Source organism: Delphinus delphis, chromosome 8 (assembly GCF_949987515.2).
Source record: "Delphinus delphis chromosome 8, mDelDel1.2, whole genome shotgun sequence".
In the NCBI taxonomy this organism is placed as follows: Eukaryota; Metazoa; Chordata; class Mammalia; order Artiodactyla; family Delphinidae; genus Delphinus; species Delphinus delphis.
The window spans coordinates 45483523-45504318 of record NC_082690.1 but is presented as its reverse complement, the minus strand read 5'-3'; the positions used below and the strand labels follow the sequence as shown (position 1 = coordinate 45504318).

The 20796-nt window shown below is 37.8% G+C and overlaps 1 protein-coding gene and 1 long non-coding RNA gene across 7 annotated transcripts in view; one reads left to right on the top strand and one right to left on the bottom strand.

Annotated features, from left to right (window-relative positions):
• Positions 1-20796, bottom strand: part of GRM5 (glutamate metabotropic receptor 5) — a 535807-nt gene that overhangs the window by 90495 nt on the left and 424516 nt on the right. For all 5 annotated transcript variants that reach the window (XM_060018122.1, XM_060018126.1, XM_060018127.1 and 2 more), the window contains exon 4: positions 667-913. In XM_060018122.1, the coding sequence (XP_059874105.1) occupies positions 667-913 (247 nt within the window). The remainder of the gene's footprint in view (positions 1-666; positions 914-20796) is intronic.
• LOC132429612 (uncharacterized) overlaps positions 1-20796 on the top strand; it is a 265399-nt gene that overhangs the window by 90223 nt on the left and 154380 nt on the right. The gene's annotated exons all lie outside the window — the stretch shown is intronic.

Here is a 20796-nt window from a genome sequence, read left to right as displayed (position 1 = left end):
AAAAAAAAAAAAAGAATTTAGAGTCTGAGATAGATGTGAATACTGGTAAGTTCTAGGTACTTAATGACTTCCCTGGAGGCTGACCTATAATTATGAGTAAGTTCATGTTTCTCAGGTTCCTCTCTATAAATAATGAAAGGTAAAATTTCAGAGAGAAAGGCAATTTAGTCCTCAAGAAGGGAGAAAGTGTTCCAGCTGGAGGATACTAAAATAAAATGACTTGTAACTTACTGTAGGTACAGCAAACAATATAATAACACCTCAGCCCTATTTCTGGATTACCAGAAATGGAATTGTTCCTGTTTCAGAATAGTTCTGTGGCCTAAGAAGAGATCAGAATACATGGAATAACATAGCAAACATGTACAGGGAAACCATAGAGCCGGCTTTTAATTATCTATGATAATGTGAGGCTCCTGCCTCTAAGTTTCAGTCTCTGAAATGTGGTGATGATTCCAAGAGCACGTTTTAGACATCCGCATTAATATTTTTTCCTGGCCACAGGAAATGGGGCTTCCCCTCTCTGTCTTTACTCACTTTGTGATATCAGAACTAGCCAGACATGGCCAGGAAGCCTAGATAACCACAAGGGAGAGAAACAGGTTTCTGAGGATCAAGAGATAGCTCGACCAGGCTCTATTGTCTAGGGGTGAATTGTAACAATACCTTCCTGGAGAGTCTCCATTCTCATCAAATAGGATCATGTCTCCAGAAACCCCAGTAAAATTGGTTTTCATCAGGGAGTCCAAAAGTTTCCGTCCATCGATTGGCTTCATGGCATCACAGAGGCCCGCATATCCTGGACAGAGGGACATCTGCATGTTGTGGAGCCCATAGGCCATGGAATAGATCGCATTGATCACAAATCCCATTTTGGAGTCTTGAACATGATGTGTTCTCAGAGTCAGAGAACCTGTTGGAAAACAAATTAGGGATTAACTTTGAAATTTATTTCTACTATAGCTATCTCTATGGATTCTGAATAATTTGAGAGTGCACTGGAACAATTTATCAGAGTTAAAACCAGAGGAAATACTAAGAACAGGTGCAAAAATAGTATGCCTAATAATTGTCTTCTATACCCAATTTTTTTCCCCAAGACTAAAAGACAGAGCTGAATCCTCACTAGTACCAAGATTCACTTCCTCTATTACCACACTCTAGGGATAAATGCAGGATAGCACTCCATTTCTGTACCACAAGATTTATCTTAAGGACAGATTAATCTCCCAAGTATTCAGCTGTGATAATATACCTCCTTGGTTTAGATATCCTCCAAAAATCTCCAGTTTCCAAAAAAAAATAAAAAACTCCAGTTTCCAAATTATTAAGTCTTAGTTGAGCAAAGTATATCCCCTACCATCTTGCCTCAACTTACCTATTGGGATTTATCACCCATCATTTCCTACCTCAAAGCATATGTGCCCTATAAACTGACCTATTTGGAAATTCTGAAATATAATATTTAAGCCCTATTCATTCATTCATTAATTAAATAAAATTTATTGGAGTCTGAGTATACATAAAGCTCTGTGTATGATGATCTAGGGAAAATACAAACGTGAACTGGACATGGATTCTGCACTTAAGAGGAAACATGTTCAGTAATAGAGAGAAATTATGTAGCTACATTAAAGGTAGAAGGTGATAAATCTGTAATAGATGTGGAGTTAAAATCTATAGAGGCCCAAAGACGGAGTGATCCCTATCAGTGGAGGCCCAGAGAGGAAGCCATCTCTTCCAGTGAAGGGCTCTTGGGAATGTTTCATTAAAGAACTAACATTTGGTATGAGTTACTGATTAAACAAATATGGAATGAGTGCCTGTTAGTTCTGACTGCTCAGAACTTGCTGGAAGTGTGGAACATAATGTAGAATAAGATAGACATGATTATTGCTCTTGTTTACTTAGAGTCTAGAGGGCAGAAGGGCATTTAAGCAGGCTAAGTGCTAGGGCAGGACTGAATAGGGAGGGGCACTAGACCAAGAAACTCACTGAAGCTGAGCATTTTAGTTGAGTATCAGCTGGATGAAGAGTGGAGGAAAGCATGTTTGAAGGTTCATAGATGAGGTAGAGCAAACTATGTTTGGGAAACTTTAAGAAGGTTGGAATGTTTGCAAGATGGGGTAGGAGGCAGGAGAATGGGGAGAACTGAAGTAGTAGAGGAAGGCAGGATTGCATTGCCCAGATTAAGATCACTGTACTTTATCATAAGCACTGGGATCCTTTATAGTGCTTAAAATAGGAAGGAACATGATCAGATTTCTGTTTTAGAAAGATCAATCTGGGTACACTGGAGAAAGATTTAAAGGGCTATAGGAGTAGAATTATGAAGACCCATCAAGTGGTAATGCAGTGATCCCAGCGATAGGTGAAAATGGCTTTGCTGAGGGTAGAGGCCAAGATTATGGACAGAAGTGTTTAGGAGATGGAATCTACTGCTAGGCCTGGTGATTGAGGAATGGAGAGGACTGAAACATACAGGAAGAGCATGGGTATAAGGTAAGGGTAACAGCTGAGCTAAGGAAAGAGCATGCCATTTGGGGAGAAGTTTTTTAAAGAGAGAGAAATAGGAACTCTTCAAAGATGACAGGATTTTTATGAGTTTCAAATTGTAGAGGCATAGAGGCTCCTGGGGAAACCAGCATAAGTATAACATGGGAAATTTTGTTTCCATCTCAGGACTAGACACTGGCCCTAGGCCACTTTCCAACCAAATCTTACAATTTCCTTTTCTACACAGACTCTATTCACACTTCTACATTTCACCTCATACCACTAGAAACTCCATTCTTCCGGGTGTTATGTCAAATACTTGGGAGTCACTTTTGACTTTTTTCTTTCCTTCATTCCCTGTTTACTCTTATTTGGTCTGTCTTCAGAATATCCAGAATTAAACTGTTTCACACAAATCTACTTCTACTAGGTTTAAGATATATCATCTGTCTGGATTACAGTGATAGTCTTTTAACTGGACTCTTTCTTTCTGCCTTAAACTATTCTCCACCCACTCCAGCCAATTTTTAATTCAATAGCCATAAAAATTCTCTTTAAAAAAGAGTTAGATTATGATACTCCTCTGATCAAACTTTCTAGTGGCTCCGTTGTTACCGAAAGTAAAACCCAAATTCCCTGCCATGTAGTTAAGGGATACACAAAATTAAAAGATGTAAAATGTGACATCAGAAACATAAAGTAGTTGGGGGGTAGTGGTAGTAAAAGCATAAGGTTGTTAGAATGCATTCAAACTTATGAGATCACCAACTTAAAATAGTCATCTATAAATATAGGTTGTTATATATGAATCTCATGGTAACCACAAACCAAAAACCTATAATAGATACACACCAAAAAAGAGAAAGGAATCCAAACATACCACTAACAACAGTCATAAAATTATAAGACAAGAGAGAAAAAAAGTAAAAAGGAACAAAAAAGAACTACAAAACAACTCCAAGACAAAGAACAAAAAGGCAATAAGTGAATACCTATCAATTACTTTAAATGTAAATGGACTAAATGCTCCAGTCAAAAGACATAGAGTGACTGAATGGACAGAAATACAAGACCTATCTATACACTGCCTATAAGATACTCACTTTATATCTAAAGACACACATGGAGTGAAAGTGAGGGGATGGAAAAAGATATTCCATGAAAATGAAAACAAAAAGAAAGCTGGGGTAGCAATACTTATATCAGACAAAATAGACTTTAAAACAAAGTCTGTAAAAAGGGACAAAGAAGGACATTACCTAATGATAAAGGGATCAATCCAAGAGGAAGATATAACAATTGTAAATATATATGCACACAAAGTAGGAGGACCTAAATATATGAAGCAAGTACTAACAAACATAAAAGGAGAAATTGACAGTAATACAATAAATAGTAGAAGAGGGCTTTAACACTTAAATCAATGGACAGATCACCCAGACAGAAAATCTATAAGGAATTACTGGCCTTAGATGACATATTAGACCAAACGGATTTAATAGATAGATATATATGGAATATTCCACCCAAAAGCAACAGAATATGCATTCTTTTCAAGTGCACATAGAACATTCTCCAGGATAGAACACAGGCTAGGCCATAAAACAAGCCATAATAAATTTAATATTTATTAAATAAATAAAATTCTGACTATATCAGTATGAGACTAGAAACTGACTACAAGAAAAAAACTACAAAAAATACAAACACTTGGAGACTAAAGATTATGGTACTAAACAACCAATGGGTCACTGAAGAAGTCAAAAAAATACCTGGAAATAAGTGAAAATGTTAACACAATGATCCAAAATCTAAGGAACACAGCGAAAGCAGTTCTAAGAAGAAACTTTATAGTGATATGGGCCTACAACAGGAAATAGGAAAAATATCAAACAACCTAAGCTCACACCTAAAGGAACTAGAAAATAAAAAGAACAAATGAAACCCAAAATTAGTTGAAGATATTGAAGATCAGAATGAAAATAAGTTAAATAGAGACTAAAAAAAAATAAGAAAGATCAATGAAACTAAGAGCTGGTTTTTGAAAAAAATAAACAAAATTGGTAAACCTTTAGCCAGACTTATCAAAACAAAAGAGAAATGGCCCAAATAAATAAAATAAAATATGAATGAGTAGAAGTTACGACTGACACCACAGAAATACAAAGGACCATAAGAGATTACTATGAACAATTATATGGCAATAAAACGGACAAACTAGAAGAAATGGATAAATTCCTAGAAACATACAGTCTCCCAAGACCAAATCAGGACTAAGTAGAAAATATGAACAGATCAATTACTAGAAATGAAATTAAGTCAGTTGTTAAAAAAACAAACAAACAAACAAAACCTCCCAACAAACAAAAGTCCAGGATCAGATGACTTCACAGGTGAATTCTACAAAACATTTAAAGGAGAGTTAACCTATTCTTCTCAGAGTATTCCAAAAAATTTAAGAAGAAGGAACACTTCTGAACTCATTCTACGAGGGCAGCATCACCCTGATAACAAAAATAAAGACATCGCACACAAAAAATTGCAGACCAATATCACTCATGAACATAGATGCAAAAATCCTCAACAGAACATTAGTAAGTTGAATTCAATAGTACATTAAAGGGATCATACACCATGATCCAGTGGGGTTTATCCTACAGATGCAAAGATGGTTCAGTACTCACAAAGCAATGAATGTGCTACACCACATTAACAAATTGAAGAATAAAAGTCATATGATTGTCTCCATAGATGCAGAAAAAGCTTTTGACAAAAGGCAACGTCCATTAAACCCTCCACAAAGTGATGTAGAGGGAATGTATCTCAACATAATAAAGGCCACATATGACAAACCCATAGCCAACATCATACTCAACAGTGAAAAGCTGAAAGCATTTCTTCTAAGATCAGGAAAAGGACAAGGATGCCCACTCTTGCCACTTTAATTCCATATCAAGTTGCAAATCCTAGCCACAGCAATCAGATAAGAAAAAGAAATAAAAGGAATCCAAACTGGAAAGGGAAAAGTAAAACTTTCACTGTTTGCAGATGACATAATACTATACAAAGAAAACCCCAAAGACTCCACCAAAAAAAAAAAATCTATTAGAAGTATTCAATGAATTCATTAAAGTTGTAGGATACAAAATTAGTATTCAGAAATCTGTTGCATTTGTATATATTAACAACAAATTATCAGAAAAAGAAATTAAGAAAACAAGCCCATTTAAAATCACATCATAAAGAATAAAATACTAGGAAGAAATCTAACCAAAGTGGTAAAAGATTTGTACTCAGAAAACTATAAGACATTGATGAAAGAAACTGAAGATGACACAAACCAAAGGAAAGATATACCCTCCTCAGGGATTGGAAGAATTAATATTGTTAAAATGACCATACTACTGAAGGAAATCTACAAATTCAATGTAATCTCTATCAAAATACCAATAGTATTTTTCACAAAACTAGAACAAATAATCCTAAAATTTGTATGGAACCACAAAAGATCCTGAATAGCTAAGGCAATCTTGAGAAAGAAGAACAAAGCTGGAGGTATCCCACTCTCTGATTTCAAATGATCATACAAACCTACAGTAATCAAAACAGTATGCTATTGGCACAAAAACAGACACATGGATCAATGAAACAGAAAAGAGAGCTCAGAAATAAACCTACACTTACATGGAAAATCTATGACAAAGGAGGCAGGGATATACAATGGAGAAAGATACTCTCTTCAATAAATGGTGTTGAGAAAACTGGGCAGCTACTTGCAAAAAATTGAAACTGGATCACTTTCATATACAGTATGCAAACATAAACTCAAAATGGATTAAAGACTTAAATGTAAGACCTGAAAATATAAAACCCCTAGAAGAAAACATAGGCAGTATGCTCTTTGACATCAGTCTTAGCAATGTTTATTGGATCTGTCACCTCAGGCAAGGGAAACAAAAGCAAAAATAAATAAATGGGACTACATCAAACTAAAAAGCTTTTGCACAGAAAAGGAAAACAGTAACAAAATGAAAAAATGAATGGGAGAAGATACTTTCAAGCAATATATCTGATGAGTGGTTACTATCCAAAATGTATAAAGAACTGATACAACTTAACATCAAGAAAACAAACAGTGAAATTTAAAAGTCAGTGGAGGACCTCAATGGACATTTTCCCAAAGAATACAGATAGAGTGTCAACAGACACATGAAAAAATAATCAACATCACTAATCATCAAGGAGATGCAAATCAAAACCACGAGATACCACCTCACACCTGTCAGAATGGCTAGTATCAAATAACAAGTGGTGGCAAGGATGTAGAGAAAAGGGAACTCTTGTGCATTGTTGGCAGGCTTGTAAATTGGTGCAGTCACTGTGGAAAGCAGTATGGAGGGTCTTCAAAAAAGTAAAAATAGAACTATCATGCATTCAGCGATTTCACTTCTGGGTACTTACCCAAAGAAAACAAAAACACTAACTTGAAAAGATATATGCACCCCAGTGTTCATTACAGCATTATTTATAATAGCCAAGACATGGAAGCAGCCTAAATGTCCATCAATAGATAAATGGATAAAGAAGATGTATGTATACACAGTGAAATATTACTGAATCATAAAAAAAAGAAATCTTACTATTTGCGACAACACGGACGGATGTAGAGGGTATCATGCTAAGTGAAATAAGTTAGAAAGACAAATGCCGTATGATCTCACTTATATGTAGAATCTAAAAACAAACAAACAAATGAACAAAACAAAACAAAATACATACAGAGAACAAATGGGTGGTTGCCAGAGGGAAGGGTAGAGGTGGGGGCATTGGGCAAAATAGGTAGAGGGGATTAAGAGGTACAGACCTCCAGTTATATAAGATAAATAAGCCACGAGGATATAATATACAGTATAAGGGATATGGCCAGTAATATTGTAATAACTTTGTATAGGGATAGATGTTACTAAACTTATTGTGGTGATCATTTCCTGATGTACATAAATGTTGAATCACTAGGTAGTACACCTGAAACTAACATAATATTGTATTCAGCTGTATTTTAATAAAAATGGATCGTTAAATAAATAAATAAATAATTCCTCTCTAGCTACACCGACCCCCTCCCTGATCCTCAAGCATTCCAGGCATGCTCCTGCCTCTGGGCCCTTGTACTTGCTGTTCCTTCTACCTGGAATATCTGCCTCAGAGATGTGTAGAGCTATTCCCTCCCCAATTCAGGTCTTTCCTCTAATATCATCCTCTCTGTGAGATTTCTCTGATATCCTGTCTAAATCTCATCTCCATTCCACTCCCCCAACGCACTCCCTATTTCCTTTCCCGACATTTTTTCCTTACCACCATCTAGAACAGTTCCTAGAACAATGCCTGGCACATAGTAGGTCCTCAACAAATATTTGTTGAATGAATTAAAGAACTGTCCCCTCTAATTTAGACTATCCCTTCTGTTTTCTTTTCCTCCCCAACCCTACTAACACTAATCCTATCCATGTTTCAGGGCCCCAGGAGCACTTCCTTCATGAAGTCCACCATGGTTGCGATACTAAAATTAAGCTTTCTCTTCCAAACTCTCTATCACTTTCTCTATACAAGCATACCTTGTTTTATTGCTCTTTGTGAATATCGTGTTTTTCACACATTGTAAGTCTTTCACAACCCTGTGTTGAGCAAGTCTATAGACACCAGTTTCCCAATAGCATTCGCTCACTTCATGTCTCTGTCACATTTGGTAATCCTAATTAGGTAATCCTAATTTCACACTTTTTTCATTATTATTATATTTGGTATGGTGATCTGTGATCAGTGTTCTTTGCTGCTACTACTGTGACTCACTGAAAGATCAGATGATGGTTACCATGTTTTAGCAATACAGAATTTTTAAATTATGGTATGTACACCTTTTTTAAGACATAATGCTATTGTACACTTAATAGACTACAGTATTGTGTATAAACATAACTTTTATATGCACTGGGAAACCTAAAAGTTTGTGTGACTTGCTTTACTGCAGTATTTGCTTTATTGTGTTTGTCTGGAACCAACTTTGCAGTATCTCATAGGTATGCCTGTACCTCTGTCAGGTACCCTACACACTCTATTATAGAAATGTGGGCATACTTAGGGGAAGGAGAATTTGAAACATCCTGTTCCCAAGTCAGTCCATCTCTACCTTCCTCCATGTAACTCCCTAAATGGAGGCAGACTTACTCTACCTGAATGATTCTATTTCCAGAAAACTCACTGGGCAGCAGTAGCCTTTGAGGCCATGCTTAGAGGTTTGACCTTGAGCCTAAGCCAGGTACTGCAACTCAGCCTCCCAACCAACTATCAAGGTTCAGCAGTAGGTGCTTTCGTGGCTATTAAAAGATAGTAGGTAGTTTGATTCTCATTCTTTTGTTTTTCCTCTAATGAGCAGAAGAGAGAGATCTAGGTTTAAATTCCTGCTTGATGTCTTCCTAGCTTTGGGACTTGGACAAGTTACTTAAATCTCTAAAATTCCAGTTTAATCACCTTTAAATGGTGACCTTTATCTTGCAAAGGGGATGTGAGAATGAAATGTTACAGAAAAGCCATCCATACCTTGCACAGAGCCTGGCACAAGGTAGATGCTTCATAAATAGTAACTGAACCAAAATGTAAATCATAATAACCTTTAGCCACTGTGTTTTGTGGTTAAGACTTTGGAGAATGAAAGCAAGCCAGAGGTCTCTCCTCATGTGATGCCCAGGAGAGCTCTCTGGCCATCATCTTTCAGGCTCCCTTCCTGACTTTTCTTTATGCCTTGTGGACAACAGACAGCGATTGGCACAAAGGCCAACTGAGCCTTATTCATTTGTAAATCAAATCACAGGGCTTGGGGCCTGGTTACTGTACTGCTTGTTGAATTGGATGGGGGCAAGTATGAAAATTTGCATTTGTATGACACTTTAAAAAATAACTTCTGCATATATCAGTTATGTGCATCAATACCCTATCCACACTGTAGAGATAAAGAAGTGGAGTTGTAGACAGGTCAAGTATGTTTTCCAAGGTCACAGAGATAATAAAAATCAGAAGTAGACAAGAATTTCTAACACCAAGATCAATGTCCTTTTTGCTACTATATTGCTTTTCACTAGAAATATGCACAATATTACTGTATCACGTTTTAAAAATACTCTGATTAAGACGTAAAGTTAGGGAAAACAAACCAGTAACAAGATTAGATCTTTCCTGGAAAGTGCTGTTTTTGTTTCCTTAAATAATGCCCACTAGCTCTGCTTAAGACCTGGGCCCAGAAGCTGACTGAGAGCAAGAGCTTGAAAACCAAAGGACACACGCGTTTGTGCACAACCTGCCGAGTCCTTTGGTGTTGTTTGGGCATCTGGGAACAATTGGCCTCTTTGGGCAGCATTAGGGTCTTGAGGAAGTTCCTGGTGACTATTTTCCCTTGTCACCCAAACATTCCAAATGATTGCAAATTCAAAAACAAAAAAAAGAAAAAAATCTGCCAGAAGAAAAGTGATGGAAGTTTAACCTTTGTAATTTCTCCTTAAGTCATTTTGATGCAGGTGGTTTTTCCCCCCTTCACTGATTTTATCTATCTATCTATCTATCATCTATCTATTTTTATGAAGTATAGTTAATTTATAATATTATGTTAGTTTCAGGTGTGCAACATAGTGATTCAGTATTTTTGCATGTGTTTTTAAAGAAAGGTATCTTAATCTGATGTAGCATTCAGGATGCAACAGGGGTCAATTCAGTGAAATTCAAGTTTGAATTCTGCTTACACCATTTCATCTACTTTTCAGTCTTTTTCCTCCATTAGAAGAAGCAGCTCATGGATGGGCTGTGACCTTCAGGTAGCTAAGAGAGCTCTGTTAAAATGTGTGCTAACAAAATAAATACTTTACAAAACACTTAAATATCATAAAACTCAATGAGCTAGGAGCTATTTCCACTAACGATGAAGAAACTAAGGAAATCAAGATGACTGTCAGTAACTGACAAGCTTATCTTTTTGTGGATGCAGGGTCTGGTACCCACACTTGAAAGCAATTTATGCAATAGACTCAATATTTGTAGCTATGGGGGAGATACTGGCTACTTAGGGAATTCTTGTGCCTCCTATCTCTTTAGACTTAGATCTCTGTCTGTCTCCACCCCCTCCCTAAATCACACATCTGAAGGGGGTGAATCTGCAAGATGCTGTCTTACTTTGTGTTAGAGGGTGCACGTCAACTACTAAGAGCAGCAGAGCAAAGAGGATAAGAGTACAGATTCTGAAACAAGGCAGCAGGTTAGAGTCACAGCTCTGCTACTTACCAGCTGTGTGACTTTGGCCAAGGTCGTTAGCCTCTCTGTGCCTGAAAAAATGGGTTTAATAATAGTAACTTACTAATAGATTTATACAAGGATTAAATGAGTTTATACTTATTAAGCATTTGATTAAATAAATTGATCTGTGTTACTTGGTCCCTGACCCAAGTTCTGTTACTAATGATCTGGTTTGTTTCTTTCGGTTCAAAATATAAAGATCTGGAAGAAGTATGTTGCCAAGCAGAGACATTAACTACTGTTTCTTTGAGAATAAAAGAAAGGGTGAAACAGTGAGTAAGGGGGACAGAAGCAGGATGCGAGGTAAGACAACTAGACAGGGCTGTATGATATAGGGCTTTGGAGTGTTTTTATCAGAGAAAGATCATGTTTTCATTTAAAAAATTTTACATTGAGGATGGAAAATAGAATGAGAGTGGGAAAACCTAAGGAATAATGAAATAGGATGCTAAGAGCTGATGGTGGCTTAGTCCAGGGTAGGAGTCTAATTATATATAGAAAGCAGGGAGAGTAGGATATGTTAGTGGATTGGATGTGAGGTGTTAAGGAAAAAGAAGAATCAAGGATTAGTTCAAGTTTTCATTTTTAAGCAACTAGATGGATTAGAATGACATTGAGTGTGAGAAATCGGTTGGTGTGGGTGTGGAATCAGAAGTGCTGTTTGACATGTTAAACGGGGAGATCAGTCAGCGTCCAAAGCAATTGACCAGGCAAGAGATATTCGTGGCTTAGATTAGGGTGATAGCAGTCAAGACAGTGAGAAGTGTTCAGATTCAGGACATGCTTGGAAAATAGAACTGACATGACCCGCTGACTGATTGGATGTGTTGCAGATATCAGACTTCTTTTTGAGCTCCTGATCACTCTTTCAAAATATGTAGAGATGCTAGACTAATTTTACTGGCTGTATAGTGTTCCCTTGTATGGATATATTTTTACTGGTTTCAGAATGTCTTGCAATTTCTTGCTTGGGTTACTACAACAGTCTCCTAACAGATCTGACTGCCTCCAATCTTGCCCTGCTCAAATCTTTGTATTTCCAGTGTAGATATACAGTGAGCGGTCTTTCTTAAGCACAATACTGATTTTGTTAGTCTTCTATTAAAACCATTCAATTGATAACCAAATTATACCCTAAATACCTTGTCCTGACCTTCAAGACCTTTTCCTGTCTTGCCCTCTATTTGCCTCTCTGTTCTGATCCATCATACTCTATGCACCAGCTATTTGGAACTTCTGGCAGCCACGTAATACACTCTTCTCTCCTGTATCTGGGCATCTGTGCATTTCCCGCCATATATCTGGACCATACTTTCTTTTAGATTTTCTACTTATTAATTTGTGTGTGTCTAGGACTCACCTCCACTCAGAAGTCGTTCATGACCCTCCTCCAGTTCAGAATTAAGGTTTTTCTCTGTTCTCCTATAGCACTGGTGCTGATGTTTATCATATACTAAGCACCCTATAAAGACATTGCCTGTTTACACCTCTGTCCCTAATCTAGACTTCAGGTTCTGCTTTGTCCTCTTGTAGCACTGATGGCGACCCATGGCTGATTTCTAGTATACTGTGGGCTCCCTGAGGACAAAGATTCTGTGCCATTCACAGAGGTAGCCCTTGTGCCTTCCAGGGCATCTGACACATAATTGGCACTCTTAATATATACCAAGAATATGAATGAGGCCTGATGCATGACAGGATGTCTCAAAGGGTGTCACCAAATACCAGGTCTGGTCTTCAGATTGTCAAATCAGTTTATTAGAGCAATCATTGCTTTGTAGAATGGCACTAAATAAAACTAAACAGCAATACCAGTTTACAACAGAATCTGCCAGGTGGCCCATACAATCCCATTAAGCAATCCTCTATGCTTCCACCATCTAATCAAACTTCATGTGAAAAATTCTGGTCTAATCAAGATGAAGTAAGCACTCTCCACCGTGTTTCTCCCGCGGAATGCAGCTGAAAACCCCGAGTGGAATGATTGGAACAGCCTTCTGAGGATTCTGAAAAGTGGTACCAAGTGGACTGGGGAAGGAAACCAGAATTGAAAATACCACCGAGCCATGCGTGAGATTCTTGGATCTTTTCCGCCAGAGTCTCCAGGCCTAGACTCGAAGGCAGCCCAAAACTTGGAACTGTGCACCAGACAGAAAGAGCTCTATGAGATGCTCTCCTTTCTGGTCTGAAGACTGGAAAGGGGCACCCTACAAGTCAGAGAGAGTGAGGGAAATTCCATTTGTGTTTTTTATTTGTTCGTTTTCTTATGCAAGCCCCCGGGCAGCCCTGCAGAGATGGTGTGGCAAAGACCATGGTGGCTGTGCAAGCACCTATAATTCAGGGTGGAAACCCTTGTCTATGACCAAAGGAACTGTCCCAAAAGTATGGGGAAACTCCCTATTGCTTTTTTCCTCTTTCTAGCCTCCCCCCACTTGGCCCCCACGGCAGTCTAGTTGGGGAATAGGATGTGTGAGGCAGAGGTAGAAACTAAAGCCTAGATTTTTGCCCAGAGGACCAAGAAGGGGATGGGAGAGGCTAGGAGCTGAAAAGTGTCAGGGAGACCATGGAGAGGGGGGAGCTCAAGAAAATGATCACATAAAATTGAGTATGAACTCCTGGGCTCCCCATTGAATTGTGCAGCCATGGATTTGACCCTACTTAGCACACCAGAGTTTTCAGAAGTGAACTACAGGATAGAACACTGCCTAAGTCCAGGACTTACCACTCAGTGGGGGGCACACGTGCAGTAAACTCTGATAGAACCGCAGAGGCTTTGAGAACTGCACTGACAATGGAACCACAGCCCACAGAAGGCAGGTATGAACTTGTAGCCTAAAGCGAACCAGGCTGATTTCCCGTTTTTTAAGGATCAATGTTCTCTATAAGGTAACATTATATTTGAAATATCTATAATCATAAGAGGACACCTGGAGTAAAGGGACTGTCTTTGATTACTTGGGGGTGCTGTAAGAGTTCCACCACCTTTTACCGATCTTCTGCCTACATTTCCAATCTGTCTGCTCTCCTTTGGTTGCCACAGCCTTTCTTTAGCTGTCTTAATAGAACTCAGAATTACATTCAGTTCCTTTGTTCTTGCTGCTTAGGCCCTAGAGAGAAATTCTGGCTCATTAGGTAATTTATTTGTTGACTCATTCAGAGATGAATTAAGTTACTGATTAAACAGATATTTATTGAGTCCTTACTGTATGTCAGACATTCTGCTGGATGTTGGTAATACCAACATGAGTAACATGGTATCTCTATCCTCAGAAACACTCAGCCTATAAGGGACTGGCTCAGTGATAGAAGTCTGTGATGGGCCCAAGGAGTTTCACCTTTTAGGCAAGTTTTGAAGTCCTGAGTGCACATATTGAAACGGATCATTTTATCCATTCCTCTTTTCTCAGCTACTAAGTCGTAGGAAAGAGAGGACATGTTAATTCTTTGGCATGTTAATGCACAAAAGAACTAGACTTCATTTAGCAGTTATTTACTGTGTTCAAGGATTATTTTTTAGCGTCTACTAAAGGCCAGGCCCACTGTAGGCACGGGGATTTGCGCCAGGCCAAACTTGCCAGCTGCTCTGAGGCTGGATCTGCCCCACAGCAGCCTGGAGAGAGGAAATGGAAGCAGGGAAGGATGGCTGTTCCCTCTTTGTTTCTTTCCTCAAAACTGGATTCCCTGATTTAGAACACTTAACATTCAATCCTAATTTTACTATTGTTTAATCATATCAGAGGGCTCCAAAGGGATAAGCAGAAACTGAAATCCTTCAATATGTGATTACAATTTAATTTTACAGCACTCAAAACATGTTCTTTAATTCATCTGGGGAGCCAGAACTTTGAAGTAGCTGTTAAACAAAGGGAAATCAGACTGTCTTAATGCAGAATCAGAGAATGTCTGAGATACAAGGGACTTTAGAAAGCATCTAGTTCTAGAAGCTGCAGAAAGCAATCTCTTGGGCTGAATTTGGCCTTTAGTTATGTTTTGTTTGGCCTAAGTGCCATTTTATGGAAATTTCACATAAAAATCTAGCTTTTTAGGCTCTCTTGGAAAGATCAGAAGATATCACAGTACTGGCTTCAGACTCTCACATGGCAAATGCTGAACTACTTCTGTCTTTTACATCATTTCTTTGGCTCTGTACTCATTGGAGATTGGGACCTCATAATCTGGTCCAATAAACTCAATGGAGGAAAATAAGGCCAAGAGAGGGAAAAGTACTTCCCTGAAGTCGTACGTTTGGTTAGTGGCAGCCGGCCCCAGACCCTTGGCGTCCAAACTCTTGGACTAGTGCTGTTTTCATACGGGAGGCAAAGGAAACCATGATTTAACATTGTTTTCAGCAAATGAACTTATGACCACAGAGCAATGAAAGCAGCAACAATTTATTAAAAAAAAAAATCCCAAGTTAGTTCTCTGTGTTAGCCCTTATACTAGATACTGAAATACTTTGGGATTGTCTTCATTACTTCCTTTCTACCCACCAGTAGGGGAAAGATAGTAAAGGGAAGGAGGATGTAAGGGAAGAGATTCAAGGGAAGGAGATTATAAATCTACAAGAGTCCATTGGATAACATATTGTAACACGGCAATGAAAAAAACTGCCGTGAAACAAATTCTCCCCACTCATTTATTTTTCATATCTACTCATTCCTCATGCATCTGAAAGACGGATTCCATGTATGCTCAGTGGATAAGACAATAATTTGTTTCCTGCTGTGACAGAAGGGCAGAGTATCCCCCAAGCCAGAATTAATTTTCTGCCATTACGTGGCTTATGCAGAAATGTGCTTATACCTCTGACATGTAATGCTTTCTGCCATGCAGTAGAATTATCTATGTGCTTATCTGTGCCCACCGCAGAGTAAAAGCATCCTGAAGACCAAAACTGTCTTGTTTATACTGTATCCTCCACAGTTGCTAACACAGTGGCATCGAGGGAGCAATCCATTCCTTCATTTAACATTTACTAAGCACCTCTTTTCTGCAAAAGCCTCTAAACATATCATGAGATTCAGGGATTACTTCAGAATAGACCATCAGCTTCATGCAGATTGGGCCCACATTGATCTTGCATATATTGTATTTCCAGCACCCAGAACAGTGGTCCATATTGTCACTAATACATTGGTGGGTCATGTGAATTATGGATAAATACGAATAGACTTACTGTATAGTGATCCAGACAGAGAAATGCATGTTATAATGAAGATGCAGTTGCAGGTAGCTTCTTGGGAGCATAGGTTAAGATTAGTAAAATAAAAAACTGGTTAGGTGACGTAGGGCTTGGACAGAGACTAGTGATGTCAAGCTGGAAGGAACAGCCTACAAAAGGATTAAAGAAACTGATGACATCATATAAATCATTCAGCCTTTTCCCCAACACTGTATGTGGGCTTTTCTGTGTCAGGAAGCATGTCAACACCGGGAACCCAGAGCTGTAGCCATAAGCCTAGAGAGACACCAGTTTGTAATATCCGTAGCTACTCCACTTGAAACTGCGCCTGAAATAGAGGCAGTTGACCCCTAAATGCTCATATTGAAATGCAAATGAAGGCAGCATCTGCAGAAAGAAGACGTGTCTTCAGGGAGTTACAGAAACTCAACAGAGATTGTACACTTCTATGTGCAGAACACCAAATTTTAAATTTAAATGATTCACCATGAACAGCCGGTTGGCAGCCCCTCTGATGGATATGTTATTTCAGATAGCATATCTCTTTCATTCACATTACAGTATTTTGAGGAACTTCCATATGGTATGTAAATGAAGGAAGAATGCCACAGGGATATGAAGGTTGGTGGTAATGATATTATTAAAAAAGGGTATGTGGCAAAAAGCCATAGCATTCCACTCTCCTTACTATACTAAGACCAAACTCCTAGGCCAGACCTTTCTTATTTGGCTCTACCCATTGGTCCATCTTCACCGCTATTCTTTTTCCTTTTAATCGTGTTTCATAATATTTCCTGGAGACTTGGCTTTCCCATCTCTATATGATGAGCTTCCTATCGTATTTTAAAACATGGTTTAATGGTCACTTTACTGTGAAGCCTTGCTAGAGTTTCTCAGGTAGAATCTGATAATTCTTTTTCCAGGGCTTCCTCATTTGGGAAATAAAGAAAATAATACCTTCTTTTAGAGTTGTGACAATTAGAGACGATACATGTAGAAGTCAAGACTCCATGACGGTGCTACACAGGACACTATTGCCGTTGTTGTACACCTAGTACAATTTAATACAAGAAGTCACTAGATTAGTCTAAGATATTTGTAAAATTAGCACTTCGTACCTTTGAAAATTTGAGAATTACTGTATGCTTTATTCACAAAATGTTCCAGAGTTTATGCTTCTGAAAATAAGTGATGCTAAAAATTTAAGTTCCATTAAAACTTTTACTTCTAATTAAAACTAACAAGCATGCTAAATGAAAACCCTATCTCATATAGTAAGCACTATAATTGAAGTGAAGTAGAAAATTGAAAAAACAGAATTACATTGCAGTGTAGAAACCTGCAAATAATTCAGCTACAAAATGCAGGGTTTGCAAATTGTACACATGGAAGATTAATTATCATGTCTAATACAAGAGACTTGATTAGGGTAGAAGGATTTGTATAAAATGAGACATTGGATCATTTTTATCAAAAGGTATTCATGAAGCACCTTCTTCAGACTGTGCTAGTTACTGTGCCACTTGTACTAGCTTCTTTATTATAGATGTTACTTTAGAATCACAATAATATCGCTTTCGACCATGACAATGATTATTTTCTATAAACCACTTTATTTTGAATTATTCAAAGGCAGTCATTAGAGGAGAAGAGATGGGAGAAGAAGGTATCCCACACATGCTAGATGCTATGTGCTTGACATTCATTACCTTATTTAACCCTTGCAGCAAACCTAAAAGCCAAGCATTAATTTCTGCCTTTGTTTAGATGAGAAAATTTGGGCTCAGAGAGTTAAAATAAAATGCCCAGTAACAGAAAGCTAAAACTGAGTAAAGCAGGATTTCAAACTCAGTTTGATCTGTCTCTACAGACTGACCTTTCTGCACCAGTATCTCCCATTTTTGTAAACACAACAAGGTTACTTTTGTAAATGTCAGTTTCCTTCCCTTGAAAATGAGAGTAATCATCCTTACTAACTTCTGAGGATAGCACTTGAGCAAATAAATGAGAAGTTATAGGTAAAAGATTCTGATTAATAGTAATGGGCAATATTTAGTGAGAAATTACTGTTGTTCTAATTTAGCCATTACAAAAGCTCTGTAAGTAGCTAGTACTTGGATATGTTAACGTTAGTTAACTAGTCTCTCTTTTTTTTTTTTTTTTAAGGAAACTGAGGTTCGCAGACATGAAACAATTTTTCTAAGGACTAATAGATTGAAAACACATCAAATTGTAGAGCACTGCTAGTATCTGGATTGAACATTTTTCAAACACTTTAGCACTGTATTAACATAGAGAATCATGGAGGGGTATAATATAAGAAACCATTCTTTGAAGTATTAACTTTCTTATCTTCTAGACTCTAAACCCATGTCCCATGGGTTTGTTTTGCATTTACAGAAGGCAGCACAATATAATTAAAAGAACATAGATTCAAATTTTAGCTCTTTATTTGTCAGTTATATGTCCTTGCCTGGGCAAGCCAGGAAATCTCTTTGAGCCTCAGTTTGCTCATCTGTAAAATAACAACAACAATAATAATATCTGAGGATCAAGAGAGAGCAAGTGAACGAAAGAGCAAGAGGAAACCTTGAACTGTTTTACAATTCTAATAAGTTAGTGTTATTATTTTATAATCTACAGATCTGAGAACAAGTTATACCAGTTCTCCAAAGAAATCTCTGAGCTGGCTCATTCTGGCCTGATAACTATCTCCAGTGAAGCAATTCAGAACTGAGACTTTATTGTCCTTTGAAAAGAAATCCTGCTTCTTAAGTCTAATTATTGCTGGAGGTCAAGGTGGGACCTGTCCTTGGATATGTTAACTGCGGCCCATCCATAGATGTCTCTGCACAGTGTCTGAAATATTCTTCTCTGCTTAGTCTCCAGGATTGATCCATTTTTTTTAAAAGCAGAGTGGAAAACCATGGAGTTAAAACATTAAAGGATTCACAAAGACATTTCAACTGTATACAATCTCTTATCTAAAAAAGCCATTTTCTAAAATATTATCATGTATTAGAAGTAATAAAGATAAGCAACTGCTTAAATACAGTTTACCTTACCATTATGAATATGCCTTGATTTCATTATAACCTGGACTTCAGTCCCTTTGGTTCACGGGATCGCCAAGTCAGCACAAGGCTCAGAGCTGCATGCTGGCGGGGAACTATGGAAGGGAGGGGACACCTGTCTCTTGACACCTGGTCTTTTAGTAAACATGTAAAGTACATTCCTTTATTCATTCAGCAGGTATTTACTGAGCACCAGCTATATATCAGAGTTGTTCTAGCCGACTTTTCAGCAAGTATTTGTTAAGCACTTAGTGTATTTAATGATCTATAAAATTGCCTAGTGACAGCAGGGAAGTCAATTCCATGTGTGTGCACATGGTTTCGTTTATTTGGAGTTACACAGCCTCAAGTTTGAGACTGCTTTGCTACTTACTAGGTGTGTAATCTTGGGCAAGTGATTTAACCTCACTAAGTATTTTTTCTTCCATTTTCAATAAAAGGACACTAAGCTGTCTCATAAGATTATTGGGAGCATAAAATGAGATAGAACCTAGCAAATTTAATAAGCAAATAACTGCTTATTAAATGCTAATTATGATGATGGTAATGAGACCACTTATATCATTTCCTGTTATTGAATTAAGCTATAGTAATCTTCACTATTTGGCTGCCTAGAATCCAAATCCCTTCCTAATATTGATGAACTCCTCATTGTACTTAGATTCTAGAAGGCTGTATATTCCTTTCATTAGGGAAATTAAAGTAGCCTTATCCTCTTGCATTCTCCGTGCCCTGGTTGCCAGGTAAAAGGAATGCGACCCAGGCTCAGTGAATTGGAAGCGCCCTCCCAGGAATCTGGAGAAAGTGAAGTAAATCAAAGGATGGCCAGTATTTATTTACAATGAAGTGAGCGGAGTGGGTCCAAGTGCAGTTATACTCTGGCCAAATTGCTAAAAGCTGAGCTTCTTGTTTCATGGCCCTTGGGAGCTGGTCCAAGTTTCCAAACTTAGTCCTCCAGCTACCAGTAGATCCTGGGAGGCCACAATATTCTTCCAAGTAATAGTATTTATTTATAATTATATTTATTTATTTTACTTAAGAGAGCCAAGCTAACATTGGTTTCCAGTGATTACAACCCAGATCCTGACATGAGTCAAATGCTTGTTTGGAAAAGCAACCTGTTACCAGCTGGGCAACTACTTACTAATTATTTGAATTCCAATTCTACTGTTAATTTTTATGATAATTACTGGTTTAACTTTATCCAGTATTCTATGGGTTTATATGGGTGCCTACAGTCCAACAGAGGCAAATTATTTAATTTTATTTTGAAGTAGAACCATGGACCAAAAGACTTCCAGAGCTGAATTATTTGACAAAGAGAATGCAGACATCAAATTTAATTCACAATTCCTCACCAGGATAGCAGATGCCTTGCACTGTGGAAGCTGATTTCACAATGGAGAACGTTCTCCAGTTACCTGTGACCATTTGAACCAGCTAATTCAGTTTAGAGAAAGAATCACCAGATGAATTTTCTTCTCTCTCATCACTAGTTGAGGTTTAATTAAATACGGCCTTAGAGCATAAAAGGAAACCCTGGTCCATGCCTACTTCTTTACCTTATCCAAAGAAACTGAGAGACTTGGAAGGAAGGAAAAATAACAACAGAGAAAGTGCAATTGGAAACTGAAAATTTCAGGCATCAAGGGAACTCCTAGGAAAGAAAATTTGCCATGTGCTTCTGAGACGGTCAGTTCAAACACC